Source organism: Haemaphysalis longicornis, unplaced genomic scaffold, assembly GCF_048455015.1.
Source record: "Haemaphysalis longicornis isolate Haplotype H1 unplaced genomic scaffold, Haemaphysalis longicornis Haplotype H1 scaffold_4, whole genome shotgun sequence".
Classification (NCBI taxonomy): Eukaryota; Metazoa; Arthropoda; class Arachnida; order Ixodida; family Ixodidae; genus Haemaphysalis; species Haemaphysalis longicornis.
In genome coordinates, this window is record NW_027526361.1 from 27,956,371 (window position 1) to 27,975,220 (window position 18,850).

An 18,850-nucleotide genomic window follows, 5' to 3' on the forward strand; every position below is an offset into this window, starting at 1 on the left:
CTCGACTGGACGATGCCTGCCCGACAGGTTGGTGCACGCCGTATGCGTTCGTTCTCGTAGTGGCATGAATGATTACAGAAACAACGGTCAGATGAGTTAATGGGCGTTCGTTTTCCCGCCTCCAGTTTTCATGGTTGTTGTCGGGAAGTGCGCTTTACTTTGCTGAAATTTGATAGCTAACGTGGCTTGCAAAAGAGTACAGTTCATGTACACGCTTGAAGGATCGTTAGGTACGGAAAAATAGCGTATAGTGTTTTGCGTGCTCATGTGGCTAACAAAACTCGTATTCGAATTCTGGGGTTGGCACGGATAAACACGGGGCTTTTTTTTTCGTAGCTTGCACCGCACTGCTTTTTTTTAAATCTCTTCTCTGTAGCAATGGACCGCCGGGATCGGAACAAAAACAAAAAGTTTTCAATCTCCCGAACCAAAACTGGATCGTGACGTAGGCTATAATTGTTGCTGTTGTGGAGGATCGCTACGGCAGGTTAAGGCCAAATGTACCGAAATCAGCGTGTACAGATCAGAGAGACGGCGCCTTCTTTGCAGGGAATTGAACCTGCGACCTTTCTGATTGTAGCGCACTACGGCGCGCCTCATAACCCGAGCGTTCGGCGCGTTGGGTACCTCACAATCAATCAATCGTACTTCCTAATTGCCGAATTTCTAGGCAGTCGCTGCTCGAGGTTTGATGTCGATTCCAGCGACCTCTAGAATAACACACAAGGCACGCATCCCGTCTGCTGTGTAGATTTATTAGACAGATGCTATTAAAATCATTCCGAGGACATCAAAGCATCTTTTGAGTCATGAAAGTGAAAGCTTAACGGTTAAATAAACGCCACGCGTTTTCTGGTAACTTGTTGCTGTCGTCTAATTAAAAGCTGCTTTCGTGGTGACTGCTGCGCTGGGTGAGGGTAGCGAAAGCAGCCGAACCTGCGACCTTTCTGATTGCAGCGCACCTCCTTGGCCACTGCACCGCGGAGTGATTGGGAATCGAATACGCGAACTCTTGCGCCTTAGCAAACCACCTTGGCCAGCAAGACCCCACTGTTATAGATCGCCCTCCGTAGGGCTAACGTTTTACAGCATAGCCCAGTTCGGTTTGCTTAGCTGCGCGCTGATTCCGGCGCGAGTTCTCATGTAATGTACGCGTGTTGTTTACTGGCTAACTCGCTACTCTATATCATATCCGCCAATGCTGCGCTGGAACGCGGAATCTCATAGCTCCGCAATACATTGTCAGGGCCCATATCGGAAACAAAATTCGCCGGGAAGATGGAAGGCTCGCCAAAACTCGCCCCAAAATTCGCCGGAAAATTCGCCTGAAAGATGGAATACGTTTCACGACACAGATCGGGAAACGTCTTTCCCTCCGAATACAGGTTTGGTCTGTCAGCAGCTGTACTTGAAGACACATGATTGCCATGTTTGCAGTTTTTCGAAAAACCATGCCCGCCCCAAATAGTCGCCAAGGTCACACTGCCGTCTACTGAGTGTTCTCTCTCTCCGTCCACTCTTTTTCTTGGCGCGTATAGCCCGCGTGACTTCATAAAGAATAATGGCGCTGCTCAAGTACTTTACCTCAAATTTGGGTTATCGCGACTCGAATATTAGCATGCAAGGGTTTCGAAGGATGACAGCTTTAAGGAAAAAATGCACTGTAATTTATTATTACAAAAGTGTATGAATCAACGCAGTTTATGACAAAAACATAAACAGCAGATAAAAGTTAAAGATGGTCGTCGGGGCGGCTTCTGCCCATTTCGTGTGGCGAGGATAATGTGGTAATTAGACGGGCGCACCTCTCGTGTTTCTCTCTCGAGCCTGAAGACGACTCGGCTATATTTCAAACTCGACACGACGCACAAACCAACCAAAAAGGGGAAAGGGGTGCGCAGTGTCGTGCAAGGATAGTGTTACGCATCACTCCTTGGTGGCGCTTGCGGCGCGACCGTCGCAAAAGCCAAACAGGCGCCTGGACCACGCCATCACCTTCTAGATAAGAGGGGTTTGACAGTGTGTCATCAGCGGGCAAATGGTTTGGGTTTGGAGGGCGTTGTTACTTGCTGGTACCAAAGAAGGTCCCTGGCATATGTCTAACGTTTACGCAACACCGCATAAACCAAAAGTACCGGGATAATGCCATTCAAGGTCCTTTTTTTAGCTAGGATGTGTTGTCCATGCATGCCTTGGTCACGACGACCGAGGTGAGTGCCTTGCGCGGGGTTCCCACCGTCACAATGGAAGCGCTCAAATTAAACTAATTAATTGCGTGCAGCGATGACCGACGCGATTTTCTTTATGCACATGCGTACATTAAAAAAAAAACCGCTCGAAGGAATGGGGCTAGCCGGGATTAATTGGATGGCTGGGAAAAAGCAAATAGAACCGACTGGGACAGAAAGCGGGGTTGCTGGCTGCACGTGGTACCATTGTGTGTATTGTTGTTCGCGCACTTTTTTCCCCTTCCTGTTTATTTTTGCGCCCGACCTGCTAACTACCCAGAAGAGTTGCTGCTCCCAGGATGGAAGTGAAAAATGAAGACCGCTCTCCAAGTCCATTAGCGAGAAGAGAAAGATAAATACGACGTAAAACGAAAGAGAGAGAAAAAAACGTTGTCAGGAACGTGGCACGTGCCTGCATTTCTGTTGACTTGTTTAATTTGATTTTATCATATTTTTTATGCTTTCTAACGCACTACTAGCGCCGGTGGTTTGACCCCCCTCCCCCATTTTTTTTCTTCCGTAAACAGATCAAACAGAGAAAGTGCACATCGACTTGTGCGCGAGAAAGAGTCAGGAGTCAGTTGCTTGAGAGCTCCTATCCTTATTAGAAATGTGCCTGTACAGATCAAACAGAGAAAGTGCACATCGACTTGTGTGCGAGAAAGAGTCAGGAGTCAGTTGCTTGAGAGCTCCTATCCTTATCAGAAATGTGCCTGTGTGGGCAATCCTCACCGGCGCCGAAAAGTCATATCGGACACGCCAATGCAGTGGCGTTCTCACATATATACGGGGAAGAAGCTTTAGATCTTGAGAGAGAGAGCACATTCGTATCTACTTGTGGCTGTCAATGGGATACATTAGGTCTGGTGGGACCAGCCTCTTCCTATCAGCGATTACACATTTTCTCAGCAAATCTGTTGACGAATATAAAAGAAGGGAGTTGACCTGTTTTTGAGAAAGTCACCGAGTCTATGAAAATCAATTCACCTTTTATTGGAGAAATCCAGTGGTAATACAACAAATGAGCAAGGAAGCCAGTGGCTGATTGAGTGCGCGTCCACTAGTGACACGACGCGGAGAAACAAACCCCGAGCGATCTCCGAAGGTCGGCAGTTAAGCGACCGTGTCTTTGAAAATAAGTCATCATGACATTAATGTGACGTTCGAGAGAAGAGCGTGAGTATAGAAGCAGCAGCACAGAGATCTCGTCATGATTCCGTATCTCACTGCTAAACCAGTAGTGAGATCGCAGCGTATTGACCATAATTTTCGGTTCGAAAACAATGTATGTATGTATTTATATTTATGATAATTGGAATGGGAAGGTCCACCAGCAGGCGTAAATTGTCTCGCCTAGGGGCGGACACCGGAACGCCTGCTGGTGTAGGGGAGTTGGGATAGGGAGGAAAGAGTACATAGGAATAGGGGGATAGGAAAGAAGGTGGACATTAAGAAATAGGCAATAGACAGGGCACGTTAACCAGGATAAATATAAAACACAAAGGGAAAACAGGAGTTAAACAATTGCGCAGATTGGCAATACCGAGAGAAACACTACAGATATAGACTAATCGTGATTGTGCAGAAGGCGATGGTGCGACATACATGTAAAAGGGACACACACACAGAAAAGCTGCATCAGCAGCAGCACTCCACTACACTCTGGGCGGTTAGATGGTGTTGTAGTGGAGTCCACTGTGCTGCCCCGAGGCACCCAGGTGCCTCGGGGCAGCACAGCCAGGGACCACCCAGGGACCACGGGGATCTGCAAACAATGCTGCGAGTTTCCAGATCCCTGTGTCATTTACCCGGAAATTTCATTTTTAACATGTGCGATGAAGCACGAAATTTTTAGGTTTACTTGTCTTCTGTCCGAAGGATTTTACGTATAAAAACAGAGGCATAATTTTTCCCCGCACATGCAGAACAAGAGACTTTCAGTCAACCTGCCTGAGAAAGCGGCCCTTTGTGCTGCACAGCTCCAAATGCTAGCGGAATTAGGGACCCACGTGAATCGCTCGACGCTGTGGAGAATGCCTCGAGTAGAGTGTGGAGTTGTCCCTCTCGCATGTGCACCTGCAGCGTAAGAACGAGTCCCCTCCATATACAACGCATTCCAAGTCAAGGCGTACGCGACGCACAAAGGCTCGCCTGCAGTGCTGCTGGTGCCACGGAAGACCGGCGAAGTGAAGAAGAGGCAAAACCTGAAATCAGAGCGATGCAACGGGATATAACTAATGGACGGTGGGGGGCTCGTATTTGCATAGGCGTGCTTTATCTTGGCGGCGGCCGAACCCCTTCCGGCCTCCTGAATATGCATGGGGTCGTCTCGACTCCGTCCGGTGTCTGCGGGGATCCGGGGGGCGCCCTGACCAGCAAAGGCCGCCTTGCAGCGCGCCCATCACCAGGGACGCGCTTCAGCCGGTGTACCCTCGCGCGCTAAGCGTCGCGTCGGAGATCGAACGAGTCGGCTGTGTTCGTTCCGAGCAGCACCGTGTAAATATACTCCAGTGGCATCAGCAGGAGCAGCGGCGAGTGTAGCACCAGGTCTGCCCCGAGTAGCACGCGTCGGGTGTACTGCCAGCATGCGCCCTGCTACTCCAAATGGCTCCAAACTCTGAGCCGTAAAACCAGGGGAGAACTCTCCTAGAATGAGGCCTCCAATTATTAACTTGCCTAATAAACGTCGTGAATCCCTCTCAACGACGTCGCTACAACACAAAAAACTGTATTTATAGAAGGTTCCGTGGCGACACCGCACTGTTTTTGTACACACTCTTCCACTACGACAATTCACCTCACGATGGTAAGATCACCCGATCATACGGTTCTCATCTGTGTACCAGTATTGTGTCAGACCTGACGGATACGTTATTGTTGCTTTTAAGCTGTCCAATTTTTCGCAGCAAAGTTTTCGCACTCCCTGGCAAAGCGCTGAAATGAACATTCGAGTGAAAACAGAAGCACCGCGAGAGGGCGCCAAGGAGCGTTCGTGTTAGCCCAGCTTCCGAACCCCCGATTTCATGCTCCACTGTTATTGCCGCGCCGCGCATGGAGGATGCTCCGGGGGGGAGCTAGTAGGAGTTTACACAGGAAGAACTGCATCGCAGCCAGCCTGTTGCAATCTTCGAGGCGATACATTGATGTCCGCCAGAAGGCTCGGCCGGCGGCGAAGCGCGCCTATCGAGTCATTTGTCAACCACCCGACGGGTCCACGTTCTCTGCCGACGTGTCGATCGCTGTCGCGCGACAACGCGAACGCGGATAGCGACGGTCGTCGGGAAGCCTACAGAAATTAGCGCCGGAGTGAAATTGCCAACGACGAAACGAAAGAGAACGTCGTCGTCGGCGAAGGAGACGGGGCTTGGTGCCGGTCATTAGTCACCGGCCGACACGAGGCCCGGACGGCCAGGGAAGCGGCCGAGCGTGCGCGCGCAGCCTGTTTGCGTGTTGTCCGAGGAGCTGGCGTCGCTTTAAAGTAATCAGCTGCGGGGGAACCGCCGCGCGCAAATTGAATTCACCCTCGATGCGTGCGCCTCTGCGGCAAGAGAGAAGGGCTCCGAGCAGGCCTGTCAGGGCCATGCCTCGCCCAGAAACAAACTGGCGGGCAGAAAATTCGGCGCAAGAATGCCGTAACCCTCTCCTTCCTTTCTCTCTTTCAGTTACTTTGCTTAGTTTTTCTAATAAGAGAAAAAAACATTTTTTTTGCGGCCGTAATTTGTGAAGCCTGCGGTGCGCAAAAAACGTCCAATCTATGCGAGGCACTCCGACGACAGCCGCAGTACCGCTATCATGGCACCAGTATCAGGAGCCGTGAGATGTATCGGCATATTCGTGACATCATGAGCGGAGATACATGCCGCTGTTTCCTTACATGAGGTTCTCAGCAGAGAAAGCACTGCTGTGCCCACCCCTTTGATCAAACCACGTTTCGGCAAAGATATGATCACAACTTCAGCCATGTGCGAATTATTAGCATTGTTCCATCGATTAAGACTAGCCACCACCCAGGTTGGGGCGTCGGCATAACAAAACGTAGGGAGAGAACACATCTACTTTACTGTCACGCTACTCGAAGTGATCCAATAGATTACCAGCGCATTATCATGAGTAACAAGTCAGGATACGACCACTCTGCCCTCCACCAATGTCAGTGATATCTCAGAGTCTCGAGGCTGGTACCTTACGCCAACTTACATGCGTGTATGCACTGCAGGTTACAATCCTTTGCGGCCAAGGCGCGTTGACCCGTACAGCTTTAACTAAACGCGCCCTCTCTCTCTTCGTCCGCCAACTGTTCTCAGCCCACCTGTGTCACGAGGATCATGTTTTGGGAGTCTCCATACGTTTCCTTCTTTCCTACCGACGGATTCTCTCCTCTTCCCTGCGCCTTTGTTGGCGACAACGTCCCTTTCTTTTTTTTTAACTGAATTTTACGCAGCAGAGGCATAGGCACTTCACAGAGCACACTCGCCACACGACGAACACGAACGGCGCCCCTTCTCGAGCGCCGTGAAAACTCAAGGAGCGCGACGAATCATTGTCACGGCATGTCACGATGAGGATGCAGCGCCTTTGATTAGGACGGAAATAGTTGGAGGGTGGGGTAGAATAAAGGCGCCGGTGGATGGGACAGCGCGCAAACGCTGCTCCGGTTGCGTGTACTGCGTGTGGCCTTTTCCGCCGTGCACAAGAGCATCGTGAACTGCAAGGCGCCCGTGTACGGGTGCCGATCATCCGCGCTGCCAATCACCGCTCCCGTGTCGCCAACTGACGCGACCTGTCACGACTAAGAGAGGGGACGATCAGCGCCATGCGAAAGTTCGCTCCGCTCTTTTCTAGCAGCTACTTACTCAGCCCGCCCGCCCGACCGTGAAAGCGATGCGGCTATTCTTTTTTTTTTTCTTTGTGCTCCCCGCTATGCTTATAAGAATTTTGCTGCTTCTGTTCGTCAGGAGTTGAGGTTTTCTTTTTTTTCCGGGCTTATTGTGTTGAACCCTGCGACAGCACATTCATACAAGAGTTTTTTTTCTTTGATTGACGTGCATAAAGCGTTTACTTTTCTACGGTATTTTTTTATGCGCGTCAAGAGATCACTGTAAAATATAGGGCTGGTTGCAGCGCACTCTCTTGGGAACAATGTTGCCCGATAGTGCTGAGGAGAACTCCTGATAAGAGCCTAGAAAGCTCTGGTGCAAGCGTTAAGAAAGCAAGAGATACGTTTTAGTGGGACAGCACTATTAGCCTGCCGGCCTGAATTTCGCCTGTCGGAGTCAACGCTGCCGGGGTCAACTTCGAACCTGGGTAGCAAGCACCTGAGGGGACCCAGGTTCGAAGTTGACCCCGGAACTGACTATGGCACCCCGGCTATGCCACTCCGGCTGGGTGGGCATAGCTGAGGTGGCATACTGACTATGCCACCCCGCTTGACTATGCCATTCCGGCTGGGCGTGCACTACAAGCAAAATGATGGACATGATGTCTGCGCAGCGTGCGGTGCTACAGACACGGCCACCTCGCCTTGTGCGCAATGGGTGATGACAAAAGGTTGAAACATAACCACCCGAACTGCTGCCGCAACTGATCATGGAAGGTGGAAGGGGAGTGCGAATTTCCTGGAGTCAGGCCATAATGTCGTGCGGGGAGGTATAACATCATAAACGGGTAACCGAAGCTTGACGTACAGGGAGTTTTACGTTGCTTGACGTAGCGTCAGGCTCAACGTTACGGTTACTTGACGCTAAGCCTGACAAGAACGATTGGCCGAGGCTCTTGAGGCCGTATTCTTAGTCATTTCTCTACTCCATGTGTTTCCTAGACTCGGCTGAGTGGAGGATTTCTGAGTGCTCTTACCCGCGAAAATCGCTTTTAAGGATCTGCTCGATTGGAGGGTCGAGTGGAAGAGAGATTCAGAATATCAGCATTAATCAGAGTAACGAAGAGAGGAAGGAACAGGGGCAAAGGAAAAATAGTAAATTATGATTACAAAAAAAAAAAATCGAAAACCTCGCCAACGTAATTCAGTAAGAAGGCTGAGTAAGATGCTCATGCGTTCTCGCGTGTACTCTCGGGCCGGAATTTTTGTGTGCTTTCCCTATTTGGCGCAGCCAAGCTGTATGTCATCTTAAAGGAACTTTTTCGGCCGGTCTGCTAACCGTCGTTGCCTCGCTATGGGCTAGATAACTGTTCTTATCACAAAAAATCCACGAGCGAGACAACTCAACTTAGATTGCTCTGAATTCTCCGCCTTTTCTTAGTTCGGCACTGAAATACACGGGTTTTCTGACCATCGCTTTCATTTCTAATATGCTGTCTTTCCACTCCGGAGTGCATGCGCTGGCATTTTTGCGGCGCTATTAATTGAAATGCTGTTTGTGAGCTGACAGGAATTTCCTGACGCGCAATTTTTCTCGCCCCTCAGGTACTGCAACAGCGCCGCAAAGGGCCAGTACGGACGGCTGTCCTCGTGCTCCGAGCAAGACAAGGTAGACACCGATGACACCGGTGAGGAACCCAGATAAAAGCTGTGCTTCAATTGCTTTTGGAAGAATAACTTGCCCTGCACTCGATCTGTACATTGTCGAACGTCGATATTTGGAAAAGTTACTTGCTTGGTTGGCATTTTATTGATGCGTCGCTGTTCCCCGTGAAAAGAAAGAAAAGACGGGCCCCGCAAGAAGCTTATCCTGTAACACACTGGGACCATGTGGCAAAGCTAAGAAGTTGAAAAAGTTTTGACCTGTCGTTTTTGTTGTCAACGATGGCGGCATTCGTGGGTACTCGTCAAAAAATGTAAGCTATTCATCTCAACAGGTGTGTGCCTCGTAACTTTAAATGTCTAGCAGAATCAACAGCTTCTCCTCATTACATTAACGGCAATATTTGAACCTGGCTCCCATGAAGGTCCTCATTCTACTCCTCCTCCTTCGGCTCTTGCCAATGACGTTTCTTTAGTCACGGAAACGATTCCAGTGGCTTTAAGGAGAAGTAACGGAACTTGTTCCAGCAACTTTACCCTTACTGATGGAATCAGAGCGCTAATCGTGCACACATCCCATGCTGTCATCCCTTCGCTACCAAAAAATCCCGCCTATGCTTCCACCATATCCTTGACCGCACCGCTGTTGTTGACTCGGAACCTTATATACCCGCCGTTTTTCTACGCCGAACGTCTTGATGTGGTTTGTGCTTGAAAAAGATAACGACTTTTAATAACGAGGAAAAAAAACAAAATGACTAGTGTTATTGAAGCGTGCTGCTTGAATCCGACCAGCAAAATTTGATGGGAAGCGAGTTAACTGTCACACTTTGACCCGTTGTGTTAAAATGGCTCTGAAATTGGGTTCGATGCTTCTCCGGTGTCCAACCAGCTATCATATCACAGTGTAACGACTGATAAATAGCCCATGGCGCAACTGCCGAAATGCAAAACAAGGTTCCATCTTTTCACTAGAGGGAGAAAAATGTGCCGATGTCAACCCGTTTGTGAATTTTTTCACCTGGAAAGCGCGAAGTTGTGCTCAGTGTTCGCACTTTTTTTATAGGTTTTCTGAGGAAGTACTTTAGGAGCTAGCGCGTGCGAAGAAAGTAATAACGTTTAAGTGGGTTCACGAGCCGTCACAGAATTCGCATGCGGTAAGTTTGTATAAAATGATTCAAAACCTTGTGAATCATGGCGTCTTATTTTCTTGCTTAAATAAGGAAACATTATGTACCACACACACCCACGCAAGTACTAGTTTACTTAGACGATGTTCACCCCTGATTACTTCGTCCCCGGAACTTTTTACACTGCGGCAACTCCTGCACAATCACGAGAGCACGTTCACGTCTTCCAGTCCCTTGTGTGACCCTTGAGTATTGTTTGCAACGCAGATTCCCAGTTCTCGGCCTACAGCAACAACTCGTCGCCCACGCTGAGCCATGAGGCGCACGACTCGCCGTCACAAGACTCAAACCAGTCCGGCAACCCGGCCTCTTCCTCCCAGCAGCAACAGCAGCAGCAGCAGCAACAACAGCAGCAGCAGCCGAGCCCCGCTGACGTCTTCAACATGAAGATGGCTAGCGTCAAGAAGACCTCGGCACAGATCACCAAGCAGCTCGTCCAGGAGACTCTCATGGACGAAGGTACGCATGCACACGATGACGCACAGAAGTCTCCAAAAATAGCTGCGCGGTGTACGAACGAGGCCTTTTCCGCTGTGCTCACCTGGCGTCACTTTTGAAACTGTTTTGATACATTTTAATTAAGAAAGTCACAAAAACAATTTATTTATTTCAGGCTTGATCATTACTACGGCGCAATAATACAGGGACGAAGAGGAAACACGTACAACAACACAGTGCCGAACTTCAACTAGATTTCGCTGAAAAAATACGCTGCTTATATACACAAAAACTAATAAGATTGTGGCGTGAAAGTACAAGGAAGAGGCCATAATGTACCAACTTACCCATATCAAGCTTTTGTTATTCCGGGCATATGTGTTCTCAGAGACGCAGGTCTGGCACTCGATCGATGGAAGTGTTTGTTGAATAGCCTCGTACAATCGCAGTGGTTCTATATTATCAAACTTACATTATTTCAAGGCAAAATGACAAGAATCCCGCAAATCATGCTTGAACACACCAAAAGTTTCAATATTCCAATCGTGGTTTTACGTGTTGAATCTACACCAGGGATGCTGAGTGTTCCGTAGTGTACGAAATAGATCACGTGAAAAGTGTTAAGCAACATGCACAGAAGTCCTGCAGACACGACTATTTTGTTTTCCGCCACCGTCAGGAAAACAGCTGCTCGCAAAACGTACCCATAACCATGTGCTCAGCCCACTGAAAATTGCTTCGTCTAGGAAATAAATAACGCCACGCGCCGTGCCAGCATGCAACCATTCGTGTGCCATTATCGAACAGTACAAATGTAGTTGCAGTAAGGCAAACTTGCCGGCCATGCTCATGCATTTGTTAGCAGCCACTTCCACTTAGCACGTATTGCGAGTATCATTACTAGTGCTTTTTAGTTCTTCTTGCGCAATCGCTAGTAAGCGCTTTCCGTTTGTTTCCACAGCAGACGACAAAAGCGACGCCTGGCAGCCGTAGATCGAAGCCTATTATCAAAGCAGCTTGTGAGTAGGCCCAGATTAACTGTGCTCACAGAGCTTAGCCAGTACGGATTCTGCAGCCACGAAAGACGTAGGCACTTTATAAAAAATGTGCCTATGAACTCGCACAGAAAACTAATGCTATTATTTCCTGATGCCTGTTGCAAACGAAAACTTAGCGACGAAAATTTTCATGGGACGCGACAAGCGCTGTGTTGCACTGGGCAGTCTAGTTTATTGTTTGATCGCTATACTTTTCTGAGCCATGTTGGGCCATGAATGGGAAACGATCGCCACGTTTTAGGGCGGTAACACTCTTCACAAGTCTACAATATGAAAATCGAAAAAAAAAAAACGGTCCTACTTTGAATATCCTTGTAGGCCGTCTACCTTTCCCCTCGTCATACCGTGATAGCCCTGCATTTTTATTTTCCAATTTCGCTTCAGTGAAGTTTTTGTTCAGCCTTCTTGGAAGATGTTATTTCTGCCACATACATATATCCACTTCATCTTTCTCCAAATGTGAAACTTTATAAATGTGTATGATAGGGAGGGGGTAGGGCTATTTCTTGCTATTCAATTCACGAGTTTTTCATTACACAGGAAAGTTTACTAAAAACCAAATGTGAGGCCTTATTCAACGATTTAGATTCTTGTGCCCTGTACCTGCCGTTTAACAAAACGCGTGTAAGACGCATCGAGCATATTTGTTTCATTCGCTCATGTGAATGATACACGCTGTGTGCAAGCTTTGGTGGGGGCTCTTAAGTAGAAAAGCACCAAGCCGTGTTCTCTGTTCCAACGTAGTCACCACCAAGGCACTGCCGCCTCTGCACAGTCGATATAGCTGTTAGTAGACTTGCGCGTTTGAAGTAACGTGGAAAAAAATGCCAGATGTCGTAACACATGAAAAACGACGACGGATTGCTAACACTTTACAATACATTGTCAAGACACCTTCCTTTTCACCCTGCCTTCCCCTGAGCGCTCTTTGGTGCAGACTAAGCTAAAAACTGCACGCGCAGACTACGCGAACGCTGAGTGCCAGCTATGCCGTATCAGATAAATGAAATATTTGAAAGCTAGGGGTCATTGTATCATGAGCAAGCCTCCTGTTCTCTGAGGTTCTGTCGGGGGCTACTGCAGCTGGCAGTGCTCAAAGTGAAGTGTTCCCCAACGCAGGTCTCCGCGTGATCAAGGAGCTGGCGTCGCAGATCAAGTCGGAAGAGTCGGGCGGCAACAGCCACTGCGGGGTGGGCGCCACGGACCTGTCGTCACCTCCGGCGCCCCCAGCGCCGCGCCCCCGCGGAAGACCTCCCAGGCTTGACCGGGGCGACTACGTGGGCACGTCCCGGATGGTCCAGGGGGCTCCTCCGCAGCCACCGCAGCAGCACGGCTCGCTGCAGAACGGCCACGACCGGCCAGGAAGCAATGGGCTCGACCTGCACCACGGTGTCCTGCACCCCAACGGCCTGGCGCCGCCGTCGCAGTCGGTGGACGACGCCACGGACGCCGAGAACAGCCTGAACGCCCTGCTCGCCCTGTCCCAGAAGAGCCTCATGAAGCAGGAGCCTGCCTCGCCGGCGGGACTGAAGATGGACTGAGCCGCTGGCAGCACGGACTGAACCGGCCCCGACGTCGCTGGCAAACAGGCTGTGGACAGGACCGCCGCCCGGTGGTGACGACAGGCCGGAGGTGGGAATGGTTGACGGACCAGTTCGTTTGGCGCAGTAAAGCTATTGAAAAGGAACTCCGGTACATGCAAAACGACCACACCAGCCATTATATGTGCATTCCGAGAAGCTAGTCGACGAGTGGCGGTTTCCTCTCATCAACATACATCACTTGGTCTCGTACCGTGGCTTCTGCCGCCTGTTAAGCCTCGGGCACCTCTTACATCGGTACGATTTCGTTGAAGATAAGCATTCAGCTACAAGTACTTGTCCAAATTCTTCTCTATGCTGTCTGTCGTCGCTACCGCGTTTCAGCCTGGGGTTGCGACATGCCAGGATATTCGTGCACAAGGCCGCTCATCGGCGCCGGTCAGTCCAGCTTCGGCTGCGTGTCCGTCCTTCTCACGGAACGCTGCTACGGTCGCCTTACATAGAAGACGCGCCAACGGTGTCCTGCTCACCGGGAGGCACCTTCCAGGAAGGCAGACCCTTATGCACTCGACGTCGTTGACACTGGACTGAGCAAAGCGAGTGCCAGGACGAATGAAGTGAGTGGCTGCGCAACGTTCTCGGCTTTCCTTGGAGCGCCTAAAGAGCCCGTCTGTTGCTCTCGCGACTTGAAGCAGCAGACATGTCTATAGAGAACCATTCTTCGCATTGACGTTGATATCTGTGTACACCCCTATAAACCCCGGTGGTTAGTTCTTGTCAGCCTTAGGTGGGCTGACAAGTGGCTCTCCAAAGGGCCAACGCAGCCTGCAGATGTAACGCTGGCTTTCACGCCAAGGGGCCGCACGGTTTTGCTTGCGAAGGCTGACTCTGGCTTGTGTGTTCTCGTTGACTCTTGGAGTGGTGGAGTGCGCCGCCATTTTCCCCCGGTAACCAACGTGCAGACGCGGCGGTAGCGCCTTTCGGGGCGCTGTGGGGACACAGCTGATAGACGCCGGCAGCCTGGCGAAAATGGCGCACCGCTTCTCACACCTTTAAGCTCTTCAGTGTCACCAGCTGAGACCAATAACCCGAAGGCAAGAAGTTCTCACTTTCTTTGGCCAACTCTGTTCCAGCCAGGAAGCGTAAATGGTTGATGTGACGGAACCGTTGCTTAGTTCTTGTTTCTTTCGCAGTCATTAGATCCAGTCATAGTAGGTGTTTTCTGGGACAGCTCGCAACGAGACCCTAACTAGCCAACATTGCCGACAAATAGGCCAACAATGGGTCCACTTCTAAATGCGCCGTCTGAGGGGAGGTTCGCTCCTGGGGACACTGAAGAGCTGCTCCTCGTTTCTACGGTAACGGCCGACCGGTCAAACAATTGCATGAAACGCGGTGCCCCACACTCCTGCTAGTCGATACAGCCCCCGGACAAGGGCTCTGACTGCGATGCGCCGCTTGTCATGCCCTCTAGTGGCCCGTCTAGTGGGCAGATGACGTGTCACGCGTTTCTGTAGTACATGACGTAGTGTCTGTAGTCGTTACGTTGTGCGTGTGGTCGGTTTGCGTGTGGGCCTCATTTTACGAGGCACGCCCCCCGCGTTCTAGTGCGAAGCATATCGGTGGGCCCTGCTGGCCCGTGGACGCATCTGCGGCGCCGCGGGCAAGCCGCCCATTGGTCCACTCCCCCTTCACCGACAGCTCCATCCGGGGGCTCGTCCAAATGTGCATACATGATTGAATTACCTTGTGCGGGTCACTCCATAAGTCATTCTGTAGGACCATATCTTAGCGCGGCGTTTTCACTTTGGGAAATGACTTGGAAGACAAAGAGCAGAAAACAATGATGTTGTAGGGCATAGGACGTACGCTGTATAGGAAATTGCCTCGAAACCGTTAGGCGTACTTGAGGTCGGAAGAATTACCGGTGCATATACTCCTTCAAGTAGCTGTGCCGGTATAGATGGGAAGGGAGGCAGCGTGAACTAACCTGGAAGCTTAACACCCAAAAAGCAAGACAGGCGCTTGGATGTTTGTTGGATGCTTACGTAGATTTAAGTGTCTTCAGGGGCGGAAAACAACAGTAAGAACCACAAAACGAAGAGCACAGCGTGCTTCATCTCCCGAATACAGAAGAAAAAATGGATCAATGAAGTTATGAAAATTTCATAGGGTCGCTATATTTTCTGCCCTGCAGGGTGGTCACCTAGCCGACTTGTTTTAAATTCCCATTGAACGAAGCGCCCTTAATGTTCCATCACACTGTCACTCACTGCCTCTATACTTTGTGTTGCTTCAGCTTAGAAATGGCTGGACACCGGTGTTTCTTCCAACGCTGGTTGATTTAAACATGATCGCCCGTGTCGTGGGTACCGCGGTTTCCTGGAGTAGTTATTGCAGCGTCCAACTTATATGAGCGGGAGAGCGAAAAACCGCGGCAAGAACATTTTAAAACGGAGAATGAAGGTGGGAGAGAAACCGGCACCGACGTATGACCCGTGATCTATTTGATTTGTTCACCTATCCACTCTGATTTGTGAGCTATTCTTCGTGCCGTTTCTCGCTCGCCTGCGTTTAATCGATTCGCCAGAACACACACTTGAAATGTGATTAAGCCGCCATGAATTCAGCGCCGATGGACTTTCCGTGTGTACACTAAGCTGATTTGAAATTGTTACGTGTCAGTTCATTACATGCATCCGATTTTCTTGCTCTTTCTTTCTTTCTGTTGGGGGTGTTGTACCAAAGTGTAGCGTTTACTGAAAACTAGAAGCTAACTTTCGGCCGAATAAGGAATAGCCTCTCCCTAGCGTTTTTCTTTAACGCGTATATGGCCGAGTTAAAGGGCTCGTAATCCAAGCAGTCATGCACGCTAACGTGAGGCCATCGCATTTCAAGTCGCTTCGCTGTCCACTGCGGTGTTACCTGAATCGTGCACAGATCCTCGCAGGTTTGATGTGCGTTATAATCTATAGCCTGGAATGATTATAATGCGTCTGTAGGAAGGCGCCTTGCTGTAATAATTTAACGGGAATTCAGAGAGGACACGGTACTGTTCGGAGGAGGGCTACAGAGTGGTATAATACGCTTGTCGGATCAATCGCGTCGGTTCGCAACTGCGCAGTTTTGGCCTTGTTTTCTGGATGTGAAGGCATTAAGCAGATACCAGCGAATTTCATTTGGGCATAAAACAACGGCTTGGTTTACTTGCAGTCTAGACTGGATTCCCGCGTCGAAGACTGTGCTGCCCTGGTCGATTGCGCCACCGACCACTCGCACCTAGCTGAGGGCTGGTGACGTTAGCCGATCGCACATCTTATTAAAGACTGTGACGTATAGAAAGCACCTCGATTACTGTTATAGCCAGTCAGTAGATTTTCAAAAAAAAAAAAAATAAACAGAAATTCATATGACACACTGGCGTGATAACCTTGCAATCCAAGCAGCCTTAACTGTCCTACAGGAGACTCGAAACCTTTTGTGTGTAACCTGGCGTCTCATAACGTGACTTTTTCTTGGCTGGTGTTCTATGCGAGTTTTTTTTTTTTCGGTTCCTTTTCAGACCTTTTGCTATGCTTATGACACTCGGGGCTCATTACATGCGGGATAATTTGGCGCAGAAGGCACTAAGGCATAAAGCGACGCTGCATTCCAAGTTTCCAAAGTGAGCTATGGTCTCAATCCTTCTTTCATTTTAATTAGTACGTCTTCTTCTGGTAATCATTTGCAAACTGGAAGGGAAGGAAATGTAGCGTTACCTCATGATTACTTCATGGCCTCACCTTTGCGCACAGTAGTGATGTAGTGATGCAATTCGGAAGCGGCGTCGTTTGGTTGAGTGATGGCTTCACTGTTTGGGAGTGCGGGAAAGTAGAGGACTATCGTCGAATCGGAGAAAAGTGCTTCCATTTTCAATAAAGGAAGCCCGCAAAGACTGGGCTCAGTGAGCATGTGTCTAAAATATCTTCGTTTAAAAAACATTTACCGGCTCTGTCTGCGTAATTCCCACCGGATATTTCTGCGTATCACATAACTTCTTTCCTAACTGCGGAGTTTACGCACAGGCAACAAAGGTTTCCGAATTATGGTATTTTTGAGAGATGAAGGAAGCTCGAAGTTTGACTTTTTTCTTCATACAAAGAAAGCTTTTCAGTTCCTTGCACAGGTACTTCCCATCCAATGGGTGACTGTGCTGATGTTGCGGTTTTCGACTACATAGAACCAAAACAAAGAGTCTTAAAGCTGAGCAGCGCATCAAATGTGCTGCTGCAGCAGGGTATGAGACTGTATACCTAAGTTTTGAAAAAGCTATGTTATGTTGTTGCACAGGTAGTCGTTACACAATGTTGACGACAACGCGGCGTGTTTGGATCTATACGGGCAGTGGGCTTTTGAAGAAGTCTTGTCGCCGCCTAATTTTAAAGTCGTCTTATTGCCACCAAACTGATTTTTCACTACGACAAAATTTCCACATTTTTTTTTTGAGATCAAACAATGTCATCTGCATGAACATCAAACAATCTGATTGTTTGATGTTCTTATATTAGCCCAAGCGAGGTATTTGGTGGCCAACGCTAATCTTTTTTTTAACGTGTCTACGTTCCACTCTATTTTTGGTCGTTCTCTGCGGCATATACATTGGCTTCTAGTAATCATTTAAACTCGCGTCGTCTGTTTTCACGCGTAATCTAATAATAATTGAGACAAAGCCGCCGCCCATAAAGCATGCATGGCTCGGTGTTAGTAAGGTGTTAAGCACTGCCTATTAGAGCATAAAAGTAAGTTTCAGCCTCGCGACGATGTAATAAAAACAGTGCCATTACACCAGCGAGGTGACAGACGTGAGACACGTCCCCAGAGGTGCGTGGCTTTCCAAAAACCTCGCGAATAATTTTTGGGCATGGTAAATAAGCCGTTACGGCATCATACGTTGTGTATTGCGTTACAGGCAAAGCCGTCACTCAACTGAAAATGCGCCAACCATGCTGCAGTATCGTAATCTGCGCTCAAATGTTTTCTTCGTAAATTCGTTCTTCAGAGGACTAGCTAAGCTTGTTCTTGTAATTACTAGCATCTTTGTTTTAAATTCTTTAACCACTACATGGATATTTTCAAAATTTGGCGCTTCTGGGATACTTATTCTCGCTAACAGAAGCCCAGCGGTATGAAACGCCCCTCTACTTCACGCCAGCACACGTAATTCATTTTTCATGAAGACCCCATGAAAGGCTTCTCGCATTTCATACCTATGTCACTCCGAAGTATGCGCAAGGGAAGCTGAGTAAAAATGTATTCAACAAGGGCGAAACCTCGCGCCGGAATTTTTATTTCAAACTTGCTCATATTCATCCCAAACAAAATCACCCCCTTGGTTACAATCAAGCAGCCTTCAAAACAAAACAAGCATCAAAACAAGCAACTTTTCCCCATCAAAACAAGCAACTTGTTTCTTATCAAACGTTGTCGCGCGAGGTTTGTGGTTGCAGTTTAACCAAACCTGCATGATGTAATTCTGCCAAGTGCAATAATCTCTCCAAGGTTATTAGGTGCATAGAACACCTCGGCAATTTTAATCATGTAAGCCGGAGGGGGAAACAAGTGCTGAAATAAACGGCAAAATATATGCCCACCACTGAGGCCACTCGTAATGCAGGAACCGCATTCTTCTTTCCTTTTCGCGTATTCGGAGAGAGACACCTAGGCGAGGTTGGGGGGGGGGGGGGGGGGGGGGCAGTGCTACTGATTACTCAAAAGTGTGTCACCTGCAATTTTCGTCTTATTCGATTAGAGCACCGATTAACTCCGCGCGAGGTTTACTGGACGGAGTGCAGACATCCATGAATGGCTCTTGTGCAGTGCTGTCGTGGTGGTTTGTGGCAACAGTGAAAGGCGTCCCGAGACGAGGCCGCCTGTGCGG

General features: G+C 49.1%; 1 protein-coding gene across 3 annotated transcripts in view; it reads left to right on the plus strand.

The window, feature by feature from the left end:
* Positions 1-18,636, plus strand: part of LOC144178399 (uncharacterized) — a 343,222-nt gene extending 324,586 nt beyond the window's left edge. For all 3 annotated transcript variants that reach the window (XM_077706220.1, XM_077706221.1, XM_077706222.1), the window contains 3 exons: positions 8,650-8,732; positions 10,104-10,355; positions 12,512-18,636. In XM_077706220.1, the coding sequence (XP_077562346.1) occupies positions 8,650-8,732; positions 10,104-10,355; positions 12,512-12,933 (757 nt within the window). In that variant the 3' untranslated portion in view covers positions 12,934-18,636. The remainder of the gene's footprint in view (positions 1-8,649; positions 8,733-10,103; positions 10,356-12,511) is intronic.
* The last annotated feature ends 214 nt before the right edge of the window (positions 18,637-18,850 follow it).